Source organism: Alligator mississippiensis, chromosome 9 (assembly GCF_030867095.1).
Source record: "Alligator mississippiensis isolate rAllMis1 chromosome 9, rAllMis1, whole genome shotgun sequence".
Classification (NCBI taxonomy): domain Eukaryota; kingdom Metazoa; phylum Chordata; order Crocodylia; family Alligatoridae; genus Alligator; species Alligator mississippiensis.
In genome coordinates this window covers 72,947,353-72,964,914 of record NC_081832.1, presented here as the reverse complement: position 1 = coordinate 72,964,914, position 17,562 = coordinate 72,947,353, and the positions used below count along the sequence as shown (strand labels likewise).

At 46.0% G+C, this 17,562-nt stretch overlaps 1 protein-coding gene and 1 long non-coding RNA gene across 2 annotated transcripts; both read left to right on the top strand.

Annotated features, from left to right (window-relative positions):
• Positions 1-937: 937 nt before the first annotated feature.
• Positions 938-11,798, top strand: LOC132243350 (uncharacterized). The gene is made up of 3 exons (XR_009454814.1): positions 938-6,465; positions 9,747-9,960; positions 10,386-11,798. It is a non-coding gene; the product is annotated as an uncharacterized LOC132243350 (long non-coding RNA).
• Positions 11,799-13,147: 1,349 nt separating this feature from the next.
• HNRNPA0 (heterogeneous nuclear ribonucleoprotein A0) lies at positions 13,148-14,920 on the top strand. Its single transcript, XM_006277620.4, has one exon. It carries the CDS (start codon positions 13,355-13,357, stop codon positions 14,276-14,278), a length of 924 nt encoding a protein of 307 aa, XP_006277682.1. The 5' UTR covers positions 13,148-13,354; the 3' UTR covers positions 14,279-14,920.
• The last annotated feature ends 2,642 nt before the right edge of the window (positions 14,921-17,562 follow it).

The window sequence follows — 17,562 nt, the reverse complement described above, 5'->3', positions numbered from 1 at the left end:
AGGATCCCCTGCTACAATGACCAAGAAAGTAGGTAATAAAACCTTCACTTGCTGGGAGGTTTTTTTCATGTTGTCAAACTACTTAGAAGTAAAGCCACTCAGAGATTCAAGGAGAATCATTTGGATCTATGGATTGTGCCTCTCCTCTGCCACTTAAAGCAGCACGGAAAATTCTGGGTTTGGAATAATTGTGACTACAACTGATGTGGGACCTGAAAAAAGGAATGGTTTTGGGAAAGATGCAGATCACTTTCCACTCCCATTGAAGGCAAAGAGGTCCCAGTGTGCTCGGTGTCTACACTAAAGTTCCTGAGACACTGAGCACATTTACACATGCAAATAATGCAGGATTTACTCTAGAGTAAGCTGACCTGGGCAGGCATCTACACATGTAGGGTCTTGGGAGCAGATTTGCTGCTCATGGAAGCAATCTGCTCCTGCCCCTTCTGGCCCTGCACTGGCCCCCTGCAGCAGCCAGGGGGAGCTCTAGCTTTCCCATGGGTGCTAGCCCAGGGGCTGGCAGGGAGCACTGGACCAGGAGACAGCTGTCTTCTGGCGGGGGCTGGGACATTGCTCCCTGCCTCTAGGGAGCTGCCTGCTGCTGGGGTGGGCTCTACCACTGGAGTCCATGCGGGGACAACGTTCCCTTGTCCTGGCAGCAGGGAGGTCCTGGCGCTGGCTCCCTGATTGGGGGCAGGGGGCTTGGAAAGAGCTGCAGGCAAGCGGCAGGTCCCCCCCCCCCCCGCCCCGATCCGCCAGTGAGGCAGCCAGCAGTGGCTGCAGAGCTGGTGCTAGGAGATAAGGATCTCCCAGCCTGGGTCCTGCCACTGCGGGGCTTGGGCTGGGAGATAAGGGCCTCCCAGTGCTGGCCCTGCAATCATAGAGCTGGTGCTGGCTGATAATGAGTGGGGGCTGGGAGCTCCCTGCTGCTGGGACATTGGGATGTTGTCCCTGCGCCCCAGCAACAGGCAGCTCCTGGTGGCAAGGAGCAATCTCTTGCCTGCTGCTGCCCGGCTGACTGGGAGCACATTTACTCCTGGTCAGGGATCTACACATGCACTATTGTGCAGTTACTAATCACAAGTAAATCTGCTACTTGCATTTGCAGGTAGCAAATTTACTCGTGATTAGAACCACTTACTGTGCTGTACATATCTATACGTGTAGATGTGGACACTTACTGAGCAGTAATTAGCTCTACTGAGCAGTAAACCATCTCATGTAGGCACACCCACTCTTCCGTAAGAGTGAGAGCTGTGTCTAGTGTGCTGGTTAAAATTGCCTCTCACTACAGAGCTGTGCAGGATTATTGTTGTGCTCCTAGCTACTGCCCTCTCATCCTGGAGAAAGCTACATTTAAGTAATGTATCTATACCATTTTTGCTTCTTCTCAAGGAAAAGTAGTACTTTGGATTCACACCAGTACAACTGAGATTTGGCCTAATCTCCATGACGGATTTTGCTAATCCATCAAGGAAGCATGGATAAACAAGAATAATCTGGGGGCAGATTGGTGAGCTAATGGTAAGAAACTAAAAGAATGCGAAGTGATGGAAGAGAAACTTGTAGAGATTTCTTTTCCATTTAATCCTTTTTCTTTGCATTTCCCTATTTCCTATTATTGCTCCCCCTGCCAAGTTTAATAAAATAAAGGCTTATGATCTGGGGGGTGGGAATCATTGCAAAAAAACTCTGGAATTCCCCAAATGAAAGTTTTTCTCACTGTTCTGGCAACCAGCTTTGTGATACCACTACTTCATCATTCCAGTCCTTACCTCTTAATTAGGTCATGCCCACAATCAAAAGACGACTGTTTTAAAATCGGTTTTGGTTTCAAATCAGTTATTAACTATAGCATACTTATTTTTTAAACTGATGCAATAACATGGACTTCATTTAGTTTTTACATCTTATTCAAATGAGGTTTGAATGGGTTGGAGATCAATGTCGCTTCCAGTTGGGAGGCAGCATCAAGTCAGGCAAATTGCTTTTAAATAATACTTAAAAAAATAGTTAAGATCTGTGGGCAGCTTTCATTAGATGCCCCATTTCAGTCTTCTAAATCTTTAAAAAAACTTTCCCCCAGGATGATACTTTTTTACACTTGATTTCTTCCCGGAAGTGACTTATTTGGAAGGGTTCAGACATTGTGTGCATGTGTGTGAAGATCGTCTGAATCTCTACCTTTTCTATTATTAATAAAGCATTACCTTTTTAACAGCTCCATGGCTAAAATCTAGCAGGGGAGAGCTGTGAGGAGGGCCTTTGAAACTGAAAAGCATAGGTTATAATTTGACTAATTACTGATTCTATATTTGGCGTGCATTGTGGATTTTTTTTTCTAGGATTATAGGCAGCTGTGGAGAGACTTGGTGCATACATGTGCAGAACTAATTTGACTTCTCACTGAAAAAAGGTATCCCAGCATTTCTGTCAATCAGTTTATGTGCTGTGGGCAGAGGAGAGGCTCTGTACACTTGGAAAGGTGGAAAAAGGATTTTTTCACCTTCCTCAGAAGCACTGGGTGCTAGTTGCAGCCAGGGCTGGGGTTTTGACTGTCATGTGCCCGTGTTCCTGCTGGCACTAAAATCCAGAGGTACCTGGCTAGAGGGTCTTTCCTCTTTGCTCAGGGGCTGATTGTGATATTTGGGGTAGGGTGGCCATTGGTCCTGTTTTATACTGGACTGTCCTATTTTTAAACCCTTTGTCCCTGTCCATTTCTGAATGAGGAGTCCTGGTTTTCAGTTCATTGGTGGAAATACATGTCAATCATTTGTCCTTGTGATTCTGTTGGCTGTCTAGAGGTAGGGCAGTGCACAGCCAGGGAGGGAGGTGGCCTTTTTGTTGTGGCCTCACCCCTCACTGCTGATTGGTTGAGGTGGCCCCGCCCCTCACTGCTGATTGGCTGAGGGGAGCAGTGGTCCCACCCCTCACCAAAGGGATGTCCTGTATTCTGGGGATGGGTCAGTGGCCACCCTAATTTGGGGTCAAGAAAGAAATGTACTCCATGGTCAGGTTGGTACAGACCGGGGGGTGGGGGGAGTTGCCTTTCTCTGTAGCAGGGGCTGTATGGTTTTCTTTGTTGGGAGATCCAAGGTATTGTAACAGTCCCTGCAGCCGCAGGACACTGGGTGCCATTGCCCCGATTTACCTGTGGCATGTTAGGGTATTATACCGTATGCCTGTGTGTCAAGGTTGACTATGTAGTTTTACTGATAGGTTAGACAAGGATTTGTATAGGATGGTTTGAATAGAAATGATCCTCCCTCAGGCGGCAGGGAGGGGGAAGGAATAGTTACACGAGGTGACCTCCAAATGTCCCTTCCAGCCCTACTTTTCTATGATTCTCTGAAAAGGATTGGGGAGAACTATTGTGTTCTTTGCAAGATGCTGGGAAAGAGCCTGGATCTGATGCATCTATGGTTCTCAGGAGAGGGGCTGGCTCTTGCAAGGCCTGCCCTCTCGTCATGTGGAGTACTATCTATTCAGTACAAGGTAACAGTGAGGATGTTCGGTGATCGTGTGCATCACCTCAGTCTGCCACCTACTTAATTTCATTGTTGTCTGGTCAATGTGAAAGGTTTAAATCTGCATCCAAAGATGGTACCCTGGACTAATTTCCAAGTACACTGACTAGGACTCTCTCTAGTTATTCTACAAGGACTAATTTGTTTTTAACTTATTTCTATATTATTGTTGACAATCATTCTTTAATGAGTGTCATTACTATAGTCAGAATGCTTTACAGCCATGGGGATAAATTCACCCAGCAAGACAGCAGGGCACAGTTTGCTCTCTTTTCTGCCTGATGCAAGAATTGACTCCCAGGTAAGCAATCTTACATTTCCGCTGAGACTTAATTGATTTGTAATGGAAGACAATGTCAAGGCAATATGCTGAGTTAATACATCTCCCAGTAAGCCTTCCTCTTAGCCTCTTCTGCCTGTTCTCCCCACTTTTGGAACTACCCCAGGTACCTCTCCACCACTACTGCAAGGACCAACAATGAGGAGTCTGCTGGCTTCCAGCAGTGGAAGTGAATTCACTTTTAAGAGCCAAATAATGCAGTCCTTATTCAGTCAAATTTCCACTGAATGCAAGAGGAGTTTTGCCTGAGTGTCAGGGCTGATTAAGGACAATTTAATGGCCAAAAAATATTTTCCTCTCCTGTTAACTGCAATCTCTCTTCCATTTTTCTGTATGTTTCAGAAAGATAACAATTTTGGCTTTCCAGCTCAAGATGTGAATCCTAAGTTGATATTTTGTGTATAGAAAGCTTAGTGTTGATACGGCTTCTATTTAAAAAAATCTGAAAACAGAAATGATGGTTTTTACAACTAATTCCAGACTTGCACATAAGAACTTTATAGAGTTAGCCCTCCTGCTGTTTTCAAATAAAGCTAAATGTCAGTCATGTAAAAGCAAGACAAAAATATGCCCTCCAGAGCTTCTGCAGAACATGAAATAGATGGGGTTTTGGACTAACTGGAAAAAAAGCAACAGCATTGTACAGAACAGCAAGACACTTTTAATGTAACTGGAAAATACGTAAAAAGAGACTTTCCGCTGAGAAACAACTACCGCTGCCACTGGGTCCTGGAGCTCTGCCTCCCAGGAAACTCACAGCCTGGCCTTACTGGGGGCCAGAGTGCTCCCAGCTGGAGCAAAAAGGCAAAGCATCCTCCTCCATCCGTGGGGGCTAATAAAACCCCAGTTGAGAAGCTTTTTTTGAAATTTTTTCTGCCTTAATTTTTATCTTAACTTCATCCAGTTACCTTCCCTCCTCCTTCCCCGAGTTATAATCTAGGGCTTGTAGTGAACCCTTAGAAAAGAGATAGGAAAGCAGGACCTAGGGCAGAGGGAAGAAAACAGAAAGTGAACCACTGGGGAAGAGGAAAGAAAGAAAAAGAGCCTCTAGGAAGAAATGGATGTTTTTGGATGTTTATCTTGCTGGGATCCTATGACTCCAGCTGACTTCCTGCCCCTGGGGCAGGGGGCTGGATTCAATGATCTTCCGAGGTCCCTTCCAGCCCTAGTGTCTATGAAATCTATGAAAGTGGAAATGGGGTGGACCACGCAAGGGAGAAAGGGAAAAGGAAAAAGCCACCAACAGAAAGGAAGGAAATCAGATACTAGCCATATTCCATGATGTTTTCTAACTTGGACTTGTGCTACAGAGACATGTTGTTCTGTTTCTTTGCCAGCATATTGTCCTTATAAAACACCTAGGAACATAATAGGGTGCCTGTACACATGCTTGGGGGTGGGCGGGGTAGGCGTTTTAATTAGACTGGCTCTCCAGGAACCACTCTAATTAAAATGCTGCAGCATCACATGTATTAAGCCCCTGTGTATTTAAAAATGGCAGCGGGACACTTTAAGTCAAGCTCATTCGACAAACTTTAGTTAAGGCACCCCAAAGGCCATTTTTAAACCCACAGGGGCCTATACACATGATGCTGTGGCAATGCTAAAGCATCCTAATTAGAATGCAGAGCAGACTTGATTAATCTCATTCTCAGAACATGCTGGAGCACATGTATTAGGCACCCATTCAGTTTACTCAATTAGTTGAACATCCTTCTTATTTGGAAAAGAGGTCATCACATTCAATTACAAAAAGTAAATTGCTTTCTGCTACACCCCCTCCCCCCCCCCAAAAAAAAAACAAACCCAACCCAAAACAAAACAAGAAAGTGGGTACCTTATGATGCAGCCATATTTCCTAATCATAGAATCTTATGTGTCCTCTGTCCTCGTAAGAAAATACTTGTTCAGTGTCCTCTTGATCTGCACTTTCTTTCATTGTGCTCTTAAATAACCCCATTGAAACCAGTGGTAATTTATGCTGCTGTCTGCAGTTTTAACAAAGAGGTCAAGGCTTTGGTGGCTGTAAAGCATATTGAAAGGCAGCCTAAGAACAAGAAAAGGTAAATACTGTGCTGAAAAACAAGAGCTGTTCCAAGGACAGCTGGCACGTACTTCTTAGTGCATTCCTTCCTCTCAGAATTGAAGGCCCAAATTGGGAAGTTTGCATTGCTGTGATGCCCTCCTTCTGCCCATAAATAATGTCTGTCAATTGTGAAATCTTCTCTGTCTGAGGAGTGTTAATTTGTTTGGAGTAAAGTTTCTGAGCACATTTATACGAAGAGGTCTCTTTTGTCTCCTGGTCCAGGTGTGCCTTTAACATGACTGGATTAGCAGTTCCTGGCTAAATCACAGTTAAATGGTCATCCCCTTATTTGTATTGTGGCCCCTCCATTTCTGAAGGGCTCAGCACCCAGACTTGGTCACAACCAAAATGCTGTTTTGAAAAGTCTCCAAAGGGACCCTGAGCTCTGAAGGAGACAGGCGCTTGCTCCTGTGTAAATTTGGAAAATTCTGACTTCAGCCCATGTTTCATTTTCCCTTTCTGATCAGTGTGGACAGAGCACCTCATGTCTGGAAAGCACAAGGAACTCTCAGGTGGGTTGTAAATAGATATTAGATACAGGTTTATATGTATACATTATTGTGTGTGAAGTATTACAATAATGTTGTTATAGTGCCATAGTCTTCAAAGGGCAAAGTATCCATATGGGACTGAGTCTACAAAGCTATCTCACACAAATCTTATGGGCCCTAGTAGTTGTTCTGCCTGCCAACGGGTAAGACTTGGTCTGTACAGAGGACTACTTTGGTTTAGGTAAATTGATATTAAGAGCCATTTAGTGAAATTCTTGCCAGCTCCTGGCAAGAATGAGCAACCAAGGGTAATGGTGATTTAGGCCTAGACCTGGGAGGTGGCGGGAGAGAATTTTCTTTAGCATAGATGAGACTGGTTTATGCCAGTATGCCAAAATCGCTCTTCAGCACTAGGTACAGGGGTATAGGCTGTAGCTGTGTTGGTCTAAGGACATAGGCAGACAAGGAGTTGGTTTAAAAGAAGATATCAGATCTACCTAAAGAACCTTGTCTGCCAGTTAAACCTTCCAGCATGGTTATGACTTGCATCAGTAGCCTGCCCAAACTAAGGAGGGTATTACTCAAGTTTTAAGGCATTGGTGTCCTGTGCAGACACTTTTATATCATTTTAAAACTGGAAACAGTTGACACTGTGCTTGCCAGTTTAATGAGGCAAGCTGTTCTGATTTTAAACTGGGTATGAATGAAATTAAGGATTACCCAGGTGTTTGCATTAGCTTCTTTAAATCTCTTTAAAGTCACACTTGTAATTAAAGAGATATCACTTTGTGTGTGGACAGGGCTTACAAAGGTCCAACTATTGCAGGTATTTACTTCATTGTCCCTAAACATAACAGAAAGCTATTTTGCACCTGTAAGAGCTGTTTGCAAATGCTGAAAGTCTTTCCATCACTTTTGCTGATCTTTCCCAATATTTCAATGTTCTTGTCATGATTCATACATTTCTCTGATGCACTATACTGATGGCTGAAACTTGTTTTTTTTTTATGACAAGAACTTATATAACCATTTCTTTACAAAGATGCTTTTGGTATAAGCTGTTATAAAAGAAATGCTAGTTCCTGGAGTCTTGTGTTGGGAAAGGAATGCACAGAGTCTTCTATTCGTCTTTACAAATCCAAAATGATCTCTTACATTGTGATGCCCTCCTGTGGTCTCAAAGTAGTACTTTTTAGTAGAATCAACAGGGACAAGTAAGCAAAATATATATTTTATATAATCTTGAAAATTGTATAAACTGTAACAAATCCTTTAAAGGTATATTTAAAATGCTGGAACATGACAGCCAAGCGCCTGTTTATTTGAGGTTTTAGGATAACATTTTTTTTAGGTAGGGCTAATGGCCTAGATATTCCCTGTATTGGGAAGTTAAGCTGTTTCTGAAAACAGCTTTCAGCAATTCATTGAGCTTCTTCTAGCACTGAAATAATGTAATGTAGTGTCTATCAAAAAAACACTGAACCTGTGTGAGAACCCCTGGGAACTGTTTTAAAGAAAAGACTACAATATTTATCCCTGTTTTTACCAATGTGTTACCTAAAGCAACTGAAAAGTAAATCTAATCAAAATGGCATGCAAATTGTCCTAGCATGTAAACGTTCCTGATGGTTTTTAATGTCAGTCTAAATGAGCAGATAGAGATGGAAGTCATCAAAGTTCTCTTTGAAATCTAAGAGCAAATAATTTTCTTTTGAGTCTTGTATTTTGCACTCTTGGTTACTTGGACCTTGGGATGTCAGTCCATTTCTCAGGGTACCGTTACAGTGCATCCGCTCTTCTCAAACTGAGAACTTTGGGCACCTATACACATGCAGGGAGGCTGCTCCGATGCGCTGTAATTAGTCTGCTGGAGCGTGGTAACATCGTACTCCAGCAGACCCCAGTGTCACGTGTATCACTGTCCCCACACTGAAAAATGGTGATCAGGGTGCTTTAACTAAAGCTCGTTTGATGAGCTTTTAAGGCACCCTGCTACCATTTTTCAGCACGGGGACGCTGATACACGTGATGCTCCAGGTGCTTTAATTGGAGCGGCTCTCGGAGACACTCTAATTAAAGCACCTCCGCACTCCTGGAACTTGTCTATAAATGACCTGTTCTCTCAGGACATGTGGCTAGAGGCAAGAATATGAACTTTACAGCTTACTGCCTTTTACAGAAAGGGCAGCAGAAAGGAGAAACAGGATTAGGGAGGTCTTGTGTGGGTCTTTCCATAAGATTGAGGAAAAACTAACAGTAGCAAGAGCTTTGTGTGTGTGTGTAATACACTTGCACAATTCAGTTTTTGCATCTGTTTGTTATCACGAACCAAGAAAAAAAGAAGGAAAAATAAGCTTGAACATTTGAATTTTTGCTGAACTGTGCCAGCTGGTTGATTTGCCTACTGGCTTTAACTTCCTCTTAAGGGGCTCCATCTCCTGTACTGTCCTCTTTCTCTAATCTCTTCAGTCTGACTTCTTTCCATTATCTTTTACTGTCTCACCAAGGATTCTGGTGACTTATGGAAGCTGTACTTTTGCTTATATTTTCTCTCTCTCTTGCTGTAAATATATTAAGAGCCTTTGAAAAGCTAAACTGCATTTTCACAGCTTGCTTGACAGGCTGGGATCTGTTGGGCAAGGTATATCTTTTAGACATTTTTCTCTAGTTGTATGGACCTGTCCACAGCAGGGGTGGGGGAAAGGAAGGAGGGGAGATGTGTGTTGGGGGTGGGGGGTTAGTAGTTCATTTTCTAAACTGATTAGATGACTATGTCTGGAATATATATGTCTATTCATGTATATATGTCCATTCACGTAGGATGAATCTAAACAAATGTATTGTCATGTTTTCCCACTAATGGTGGTCAAATGTGGATACTTATCCTGCTGTCATAGTTAGTGGTTAATTACTTTTTTAGATCTAGGGTGTTTGCTGTACATGTTATATAAAATAACTGGGATGTGATACCTATGAAGTGTTGGCGGTTGAGTTGAAATGGGTAAAATTCACAGCATGAGATTCTGTCATTGATTTCTATGAGCTGTGAATTTTACTCATTTCAACTCAATTTTCAACATGTCATAGGTATCACATTCCAGGTATTTTCTATAACATGTATAGCAAATACTTAAGATCTAAAAAAAAAAGTAATTAACAACTAACTATGACAACAGGTTACTTACCCACATTTGACCACCATTAGTGGGAAAACATGACAAAGTTTTACAATTAAGCTGTGAAGTTAACTTAAGAAGCTAAATAGGACAAATTCATACTAACACTACTTTGCTTTCTGCTAGTACTTCAATTATTCCTTCTAGCGACTGCTCCAGCTACTGCTCTCAGAAGTAGGCCCGTTTAAGGTGTCTTGGTTATGGCAGCTAAAGCACAAGTACAGTGATTCGCAACCAGGATTCTGCGACAGTCTTTGAAGGGTGTTGCTCGGAGAGGAAATAAGTGCAGGTTCTTCCCTGTCTGGCTGCTCCTCATCCTTCCCAGCTTCTCTTCAAGCAGGTAAGCACTATAAAAAATAAATTACGTCTTTGAAACGGGGGGCTGATCAAGCCACAAATGTTATGGAGGAATGGCTCTGGTCTAAAAGGTTTGATAGCTGCTGCCCTAGTAACTTCTGAATATCTTGGCTTTAATTTCTAAATTTGCTTAGGGTAACCTTTTATGGTGTAATGATTAAAAAAAATAACAGCAGCTGCTGTTTTGCCTAAACTAGCATTCCCACCAGAGCTACCCCATTAGGATGCAAATGCAGCACACATTAAAACTCATAAAAGAGAGAATTAACAAAAGTAAAGCAATTAGCTGAATTACTTGATAACAAAGATAAGCAGTTCAAAATAGTAAAATTATTTTTAAAAAATGCATTTTCTTCTGAAACGACATCTGCGAGGAGCAAAGTTCTAATACAGTTGTCTTCTAAACAGGGAAATGTTCTCTTCTAGGCCAGCTTACAGATGAATTGCCAGGGGACAAGTCCTGTCTTTACTAAAGGCTTTTGTTTGGCTTCTGGGAAATTTCTGAACAAAGTGCAGTAGGATAAGGATGCAGAGAATAAATAGCCCACTTGAACTGTGGCCTCCTTATTTTTGCCATTAGCTTATTGTAATTCAACAGACAATTTGTAACATTACTTTGGCCTGTAGGTGTACGCCTTTTACAAGTTTAGCAATTCTGGGAAGGACCAGATGAAGGTTCCCTACAGCTAACCCTTGCAGCCCGTACCCGCAGCCAGCTGGACTCTGTTCTTTTGACTTGACCAAAAGGCTGAAATCAGTTAGGCCGAATTGTCTGTGCTGGGGTTGTGGGCCACAGCCCACCACATTTACTTAGTAGCCCCCTCTAACTGGTGGCTAGTGGGGACACAGACAATTGAATGCAGGGAACAAAAAATGACTAAAGGATGTGCAGGTGGTCAAAGGGTTAAAAAAATAAGTGCACTTTCAGGGTCATTGAGCAGAGCACCCCCGACAGCACCCACCGACTCTCAAAGGCAGCCACTGAAATCTGTTAGGGGAGAATGGGAAGTTGTGTTTGAATCACTGGAGATAAAAGGAAAGAGCATCATGAGGTAACTGGAAGAATTTCTGACATCTTATAAATGCCAGGAGTTTGGGGCATAAACTGCTGAAAGCTCAAAATCTTAGAACACAACCAAAACTCCAGCTTAACTGGGATCACAGAGATTTGGTGGGATACATTTCAGGACTGGAATAGTGGCATGGAGAGGTATATAGTGTATTCTAAGTCTATAGCCTTAGGACCAGAATCAGGTAATGGACTTACGGATAGACACCAACGAGTGTCGCTTACACTGAGTTGGAGTAAATGTTCTGGGATAGCTAGCCCTGAATTCTTCAGGCCTCTTAAGGCTTACTCCCTTGTTTCTCAGAGTACCTTATGCTTCTTATCGCAGCATTGATATTGACAGCATCTTAAGTCAATTCAGAGCTGCAGTTAGAAGCTTTAAACTTGATGGCTGCCAGTCAAATTTACAAGCAACCCAGTTACACAGAGTACAATTGCTTTACTTTCCAGAGGTCTTAAGTGTCAGGCTCTTAACTGATAAGCAGATAACTAGCGTCTGTAAGTGTAGCGGTAGAGAAAAATGGAGACTGTTGTGTTACTTCATTAAGCAAATAATACAACTTTGCAAGTAGGCACGCAAGTGGAGTGCATTAACTGGACCCAGCCCTGCTGCTCAGGAGCCCTTCACCTACTGCTGGGGTAGGGTGGGCGGCTGGGGCGACCCTGGGATCTTGGGGCGGTGACAGTGCAGGGCCCAGGTGTGATCCGCTGCCTGCTCGCCCCTGCGATGGGTGCAGGTTGTGGGCAGGGAGCGGATCTCAGCGCTGTCACTGCCCCAGACTGCTCCCTGCCCAGCTGTGCAGGCTCGCATGGCTCCTGGCTGAGACGAGCGTGGGACGCGCAGGCAGCAGATCACAGCTGTACCCTGGCACCAGCCCTGCGCTGCCACCGCCCCAAGGTCCTGGGGTCTCTCTGGTCCCACCTGGCCGCGCACCCTGCCTGTGCAGGTCCTGTCCCTAGTGGTACAGGCAGCCGGTTACCGAACGAACCTGGTGGTACAGGCAGCGGTTACCGAATGAACTAGCGCCATGGGAGCTGCTGGAAAATGGAGTCCGACTGTGGGCCAGATCGATTGTTTTGAGCAACCCCCGCATTAGGCAGGCAGCAGCAGCACTTCTCATCCTGGCAGAAGATACAACCATCCAGGCACTGAACATCTCGACCATTTGCACGTGCACGCGCTGCGGAAAGTGTGGCTGATGGCGCCAGCGGCGCCTGCGGGGGGTTGCTGACTGCTGGTTGGTGTACACTGCTCCCTCCGCGCCAACACCGCCGCTGTGGCACCTGCGGGGGGTTGCCGACTGCCACTTGCTGCTGCACCCCCGACACCACTGGGAGCTCCCCGCTCGCTGCCTGCGGACGGGCGCCTTGGCCCCCAGTCTCCATCCTGCAGGTGGCATTCGCGACGTGGACCCGTTTCAGCACCCTGAAGGGGGGACGGCAGGAGGTTCAGCTGTTGCTGAAGATGGCTTTCAGTCATCGAGTGCGCCTCTGCTCGCCCCGAAATACCATCAGGTGATAAATCATGTAGCACCTATCACAACTTCCTCCCCCACCAAAAAACCCAAACCAATATTGAACCCGCGTTGGAGCCCCAGGGCACTGTTTTAAAGAAAATACACCCCCCCTACTCCTCCTCCCCCTCCTCCATTCTCTCCTATCTGCAACAAAACCAGCATCTACCCTGCCCCGGCCATGTTTGCCCCGTCCCCCCGAGGGGCCGCGAGCAGCGCGCGCTCCCCGCACGGGAGGGGGCGGGGCCGGCCCTAACGGTCACTTTTCAAACGCTCCCGCGCACGCGCACGCGCGCGGGCGGGTGGGGGAGGGGAGGGGGGCGTGGAGGAAGCGCGCGGCGCCCGGACCTATTGGCTCCCGCCCGCTCGGCTGACGCATTGGCGTAGGCCCGCCCCCCCCGAGGCGCCGCGAGCCCTCATTGGCCCAGCGCGAGTGGGCCGCCGCGCGCTTCCTATTGGTGGCCGGCTACGCTCATCACCCGCCTAATCTCGCCATTCGCCCTCCGAGCCCGTCAGTCACTAGCCCCTCCGCGTGACTCGCCGCCCATTGGTCACCGCGGCGCCGGGGGCGGGCGCTCCCAGCGGCCCCTTTGTGTGGGCACCAGTCGCCGGCCGAGCCGCCGAGGAGGAGCAGCCGCCATTTTGTGCGTGTCCGTGTGCGCACAGCCCCCCCCCACCCCCTCCTTCCCGCTCCGCGCTGGGACTAGGCTCGGCTCGGGCCTGAGGCCGCGGTGGCTGCGGAGGCCTCGGAACTGCCCCCCGGCCGGAGGAAGACGCCCGGGCGCGGCCCCGGCATGGAGAACTCGCAGCTCTGCAAGCTGTTCATCGGCGGCCTCAACGTGCAGACCACGGAGGCCGGGCTGCGGGAGCACTTCGCGGCCTACGGCACCCTCACCGACTGCGTGGTGGTGCTCAACCCGCAGACCAAGCGCTCGCGCTGCTTCGGCTTCGTCACCTACTCGGCCGTGGAGGAGGCCGACGCCGCCATGGCCGCCTCCCCCCACGCCGTGGACGGCAACGCGGTGGAGCTGAAGCGCGCCGTGTCGCGGGAGGACTCGGCCAAGCCCGGCGCCCACGCCAAGGTGAAGAAGCTCTTCGTGGGCGGCCTCAAGGGGGACGTGGGCGAGGGGGACCTGGTGCAGCACTTCAGCCAGTTCGGCCCCGTGGAGAAGGCTGAGATCATCGCCGACAAGCAGAGCGGCAAGAAGCGCGGCTTCGGCTTCGTCTACTTCCAGAACCACGACGCGGCTGACAAGGCGGCCGTGGTCAAGTTCCACCCCATCCAGGGCCACCGCGTGGAGGTCAAGAAGGCCGTGCCCAAGGAGGACATTCAGGCGGGCGGCGGCGGCGGCGGGGGCTCGTCCCGGCCGTCAAGGGGTGGCCGGGGCGGCCGGGGCCGGGGCGGCGGTGGCGGCTCGGGCAACCGGGACCACAACGGGCTCTCCAAGGGCGGCGGCGGCTATAACAGCTACGGAGGCTACGGCGGGGGAGGCGGCGGCGGCTACGGCTCCTACGGCGGCGGCGGCTCCTATGGGGGCGGCGGCGACTACGGCAACGGGTACGGCGGGTTCGGCAGCTACAGCCAGCACCAGTCCTCCTACGGTCCCATGAAGAGCGGCGGTGGCGGCGGCGGGGGTGGCAGCTGGGGGGGCCGCAGTAACAGTGGACCGTACAGAGGAGGCTACGGCGGGGGTGGCTACGGGGGCGGCTCCTTCTGAAGGGGGAGCGCCCGGCCCCGCTGTGGGGGCGGCCCGGGAGAGCCCTCCCTTTGTTACGGGGCAGCTCGGGAACGGCTTCTCCCCTCGCTCCTTGCCGGAGGGCAGCTCCTGCACCCCTCCCCTGCCGGGGGAGCAGCTCCTGAATGCCCCCCGGGGGCCGCCTCCGCTGCCCGCGCCACTTCGCTCTCTCTGAAGATGGACTGGGCCCCACACACACATACTTTGTGTTACAGTCATTGATGGACTCTATTTTTTTATTATTACTTGGACCTTGGTCGTTTTTATACTAGCAACAAAAATGGTTTTGTTTCTGTTCTTTTTTTTTTGTTTGTTTTTTTTCCTTCTTTTTGTTGTTTTGTTTCGTTTTTGTTTTGTTTTGTTTTTTTTCCTTTCAGGGGTGGGCAGCGGGGTGGGGAAGCGTCTTGCTGATCTGGAGTAACAACCGGGGGAGGGGGTTGGGGCGGGGGTGGGGGGGGAGCTTTCTTTGTTGTTAAGGACTCGATACCTGGCGACATTTTTTTTCTACAAAAATCGACTCAGATCCCATGACTGAAATTTAACATTTCTGTAAAGGAGGAGAAAAAAAAAAGAAAATCGTTTTTACGTTTTTTATTTTTTAAATAAATCATTGTGTTCATTGACCTTTACATGTCTAATTTTTTTTCCTAGGAACTATTCCGTACGGTTTAGGGCTTTTCTGGGTTTGGAGAAAAAAAGGAAAAAACAAACGAAAAAAAACAACAAGTGTTCCTCTACTTTATAATCTCTGTGTATCTCGAGTAAATTTTATTGCCAGTAAAGGTCCTGATTTGACTTTTTTTGCTGTCCCAGTAGTGGATTTATTGGTTTTCAAACATTCGACAGATTTTTTTTTGAAGTACTAACTGGTGGACGTGGTCTGTTTTTAAAATATTCATTCTCACTTATGCAGTTTGTGTGCATCCACCATCTTGTACTAGGCATTTTGACGTGCTGACATGGTTGGTCAATTTTTTCTATAGGACTTTTCCATCGACGTATGTACTGTGTAGTTTTGAAGAAATAGTTTGTGTTTAAGCATGTGCTTCATTCATATAAATTGTTCTCGATTTCAGATTGCTTAGTTTCAAGTCCTCTTATTGGCTTGTCTGTAAATGATTCCTTACAGGAAAGGGTCGACATCTGTCCCTTCTATTAAATGCCTACTTGTTTTCATAGTACCCAGTTAAAACAGACTTCTCACTCTCTGAACTATTGTCCTTCATTAAAGTTCCCGGAGAATCCTTTGCAGCACCACCTACTGGTAGGATGGCAGAACCGTTTCTGTAGGCCTCATTACAACAGAAGCAAAATTTGCTAACTGTACTAGATTTTTTTTTCTTCCTTTTTTCTTTCTTTCTTTTTTTAAAGCTGTTTTATGCCATTAGATGATTGGTGTAGACTGAAATAAAAATCAAATCTGCATGTGACTACAGATGGGCTCCCTGAGTATTGACTGAAACAAATAGGTTTGAAATACCTGCCTCAGCACATTTGTAGAATAATTACAGTTGCCCATCTTTCAAAAGAAGTGATAATCTAAATTGTTTGGGCAAAGTGCTATGATAAATGAGCCAGCTAAGTGTACCAGTAACATAGGTGCCAGTTGTAAAGCAAAATATTTGTGTAGTCTGCTTGATTAACAAATGTATATTTGTAGCCCTTTTACGCAATAGAATTAAAGTTTGTTGTTAATTAAAAACAGAAAAGCATAATGTTTTAGAGGAAGCTGCCTTCCTGGATAGAACTATAGAATAGCAACGTTTATGGGTTTATGGATATCACAAATAAAGAATTGAATTCCTTACATGCTTGAGTGAGAGTATGTATGACATGGGGCATGGATTAAAATTTTTATGTAAAGTTGCTTTGAGTCCATGTTTCTAAGCATTTTAATGTTTCAAAAATCCGTGCTTTTTGTGACTGTCAGGCCATTGAAGTCAGTGGCTAAAAAAGTGGGAGTTGCATTGGGGTCTAAAAAAAGAGGCCCTGATCTACAAAGGTGCTTGGGGTTTAATAGGCACAGAAGTAATTGGGAGTTAAGTGTCTAAAATACCTCCTGTGGATCTGGGCCCAGACCTTCTCTGCATGAGTGTTTAAACTAGATTGCATTGTGTTGGATTAAGGTCTTACAGAGGACTGGGTGTATATATATAGCCTTATAGAAGACTGAAACAAAATTTACTTCCATTTGATTCCTAATAGGAGTAAGTTTGGCTCTGAGCGAAATGAGCATAGTTTACTTGAGTCCCCTGTATCCTTTTAATCCGACACTTTAAACTGGTGCACCTTTTTTTGAGTAGGTCAGACTTATTCTTAGAGTGTCTAGAGAGCTAAGTTGGCCTCTCAAACGAGTATTTTCCACGTCGTCTTTTTGTCAGCAATTGTAACTTAAAGGGCATTGCATGGAGAAACTTTTGGGCTTTTGTTTTGTAAATAGGCACTAAGCAATTTGACAAGACTTGCAATTATATTGCAATTTTTCTGCCTACCGCAAATTGAGCATCTATTGTGAAATCAGATCAGCATAATGGAAAACTCATTCTGTGTAGTAAGCATTATTAATTCTCTTAAATTATGAAAGGCCATGGATATTTTCTTATGGCTGGCATGATCTTTAAATATGACAAAAGCTGTGTGAATTAGGTAAAGACTACAGAAGTCCAACTGAACAAATCCATGTTTAATAAGCATTGACAAAACATTACATCTTAGTAGGCTTTACCAACTGTCTTTTGTTTTTTTTTCCTTATGCCCATGTAAGTTTGAAGATGCCTGAACCTTTGCACTGTAGAAACATGCTGAGGTTGGGGGATGGACCAGCTGCCTAGAGCACAGCTGTCTGTGCTACAGTTCAACAAAACTCCAGGATCACTTGGTTGAAGGTCAAAGTAAAATCAGGTTCAGTCCCTTGCAAACTAAATTGCCTTAACCATGTTATAGGACAGCTTTGTATGGGTGGAGGAAGGGGGGGGATACATTTCAAGGCACTTCCAGTGTAAAGTGGTCCTTAGATATAGCTAGACAAATGCTGCACAAGTGGCCCCTGAGATTAAGAAACTTTCTGATGGAGAATCCTAGCCATGAGACAAGCCAGCAACTTTTATTTTTTTTTCACTTTGTGTGCAAAATCCAAAATGTTGGCCAATGGTTAACCTGTTGATCACGAGAATTGCTGTCTTGGGTTGTCTAATGCCCTTGTAACATTTATCTGTTGAGTCCCAGAAATTGCACCTATACTCAGACAGGGAATCATTTTCTTGATC

Excerpts from the sequence above, each read along its gene's own strand:
- HNRNPA0 (XM_006277620.4), top strand. The coding sequence starts at position 13,355 with ATGGAGAACTCGCAGCTCTGCAAGCTGTTCATCGGCGGCCTCAACGTG.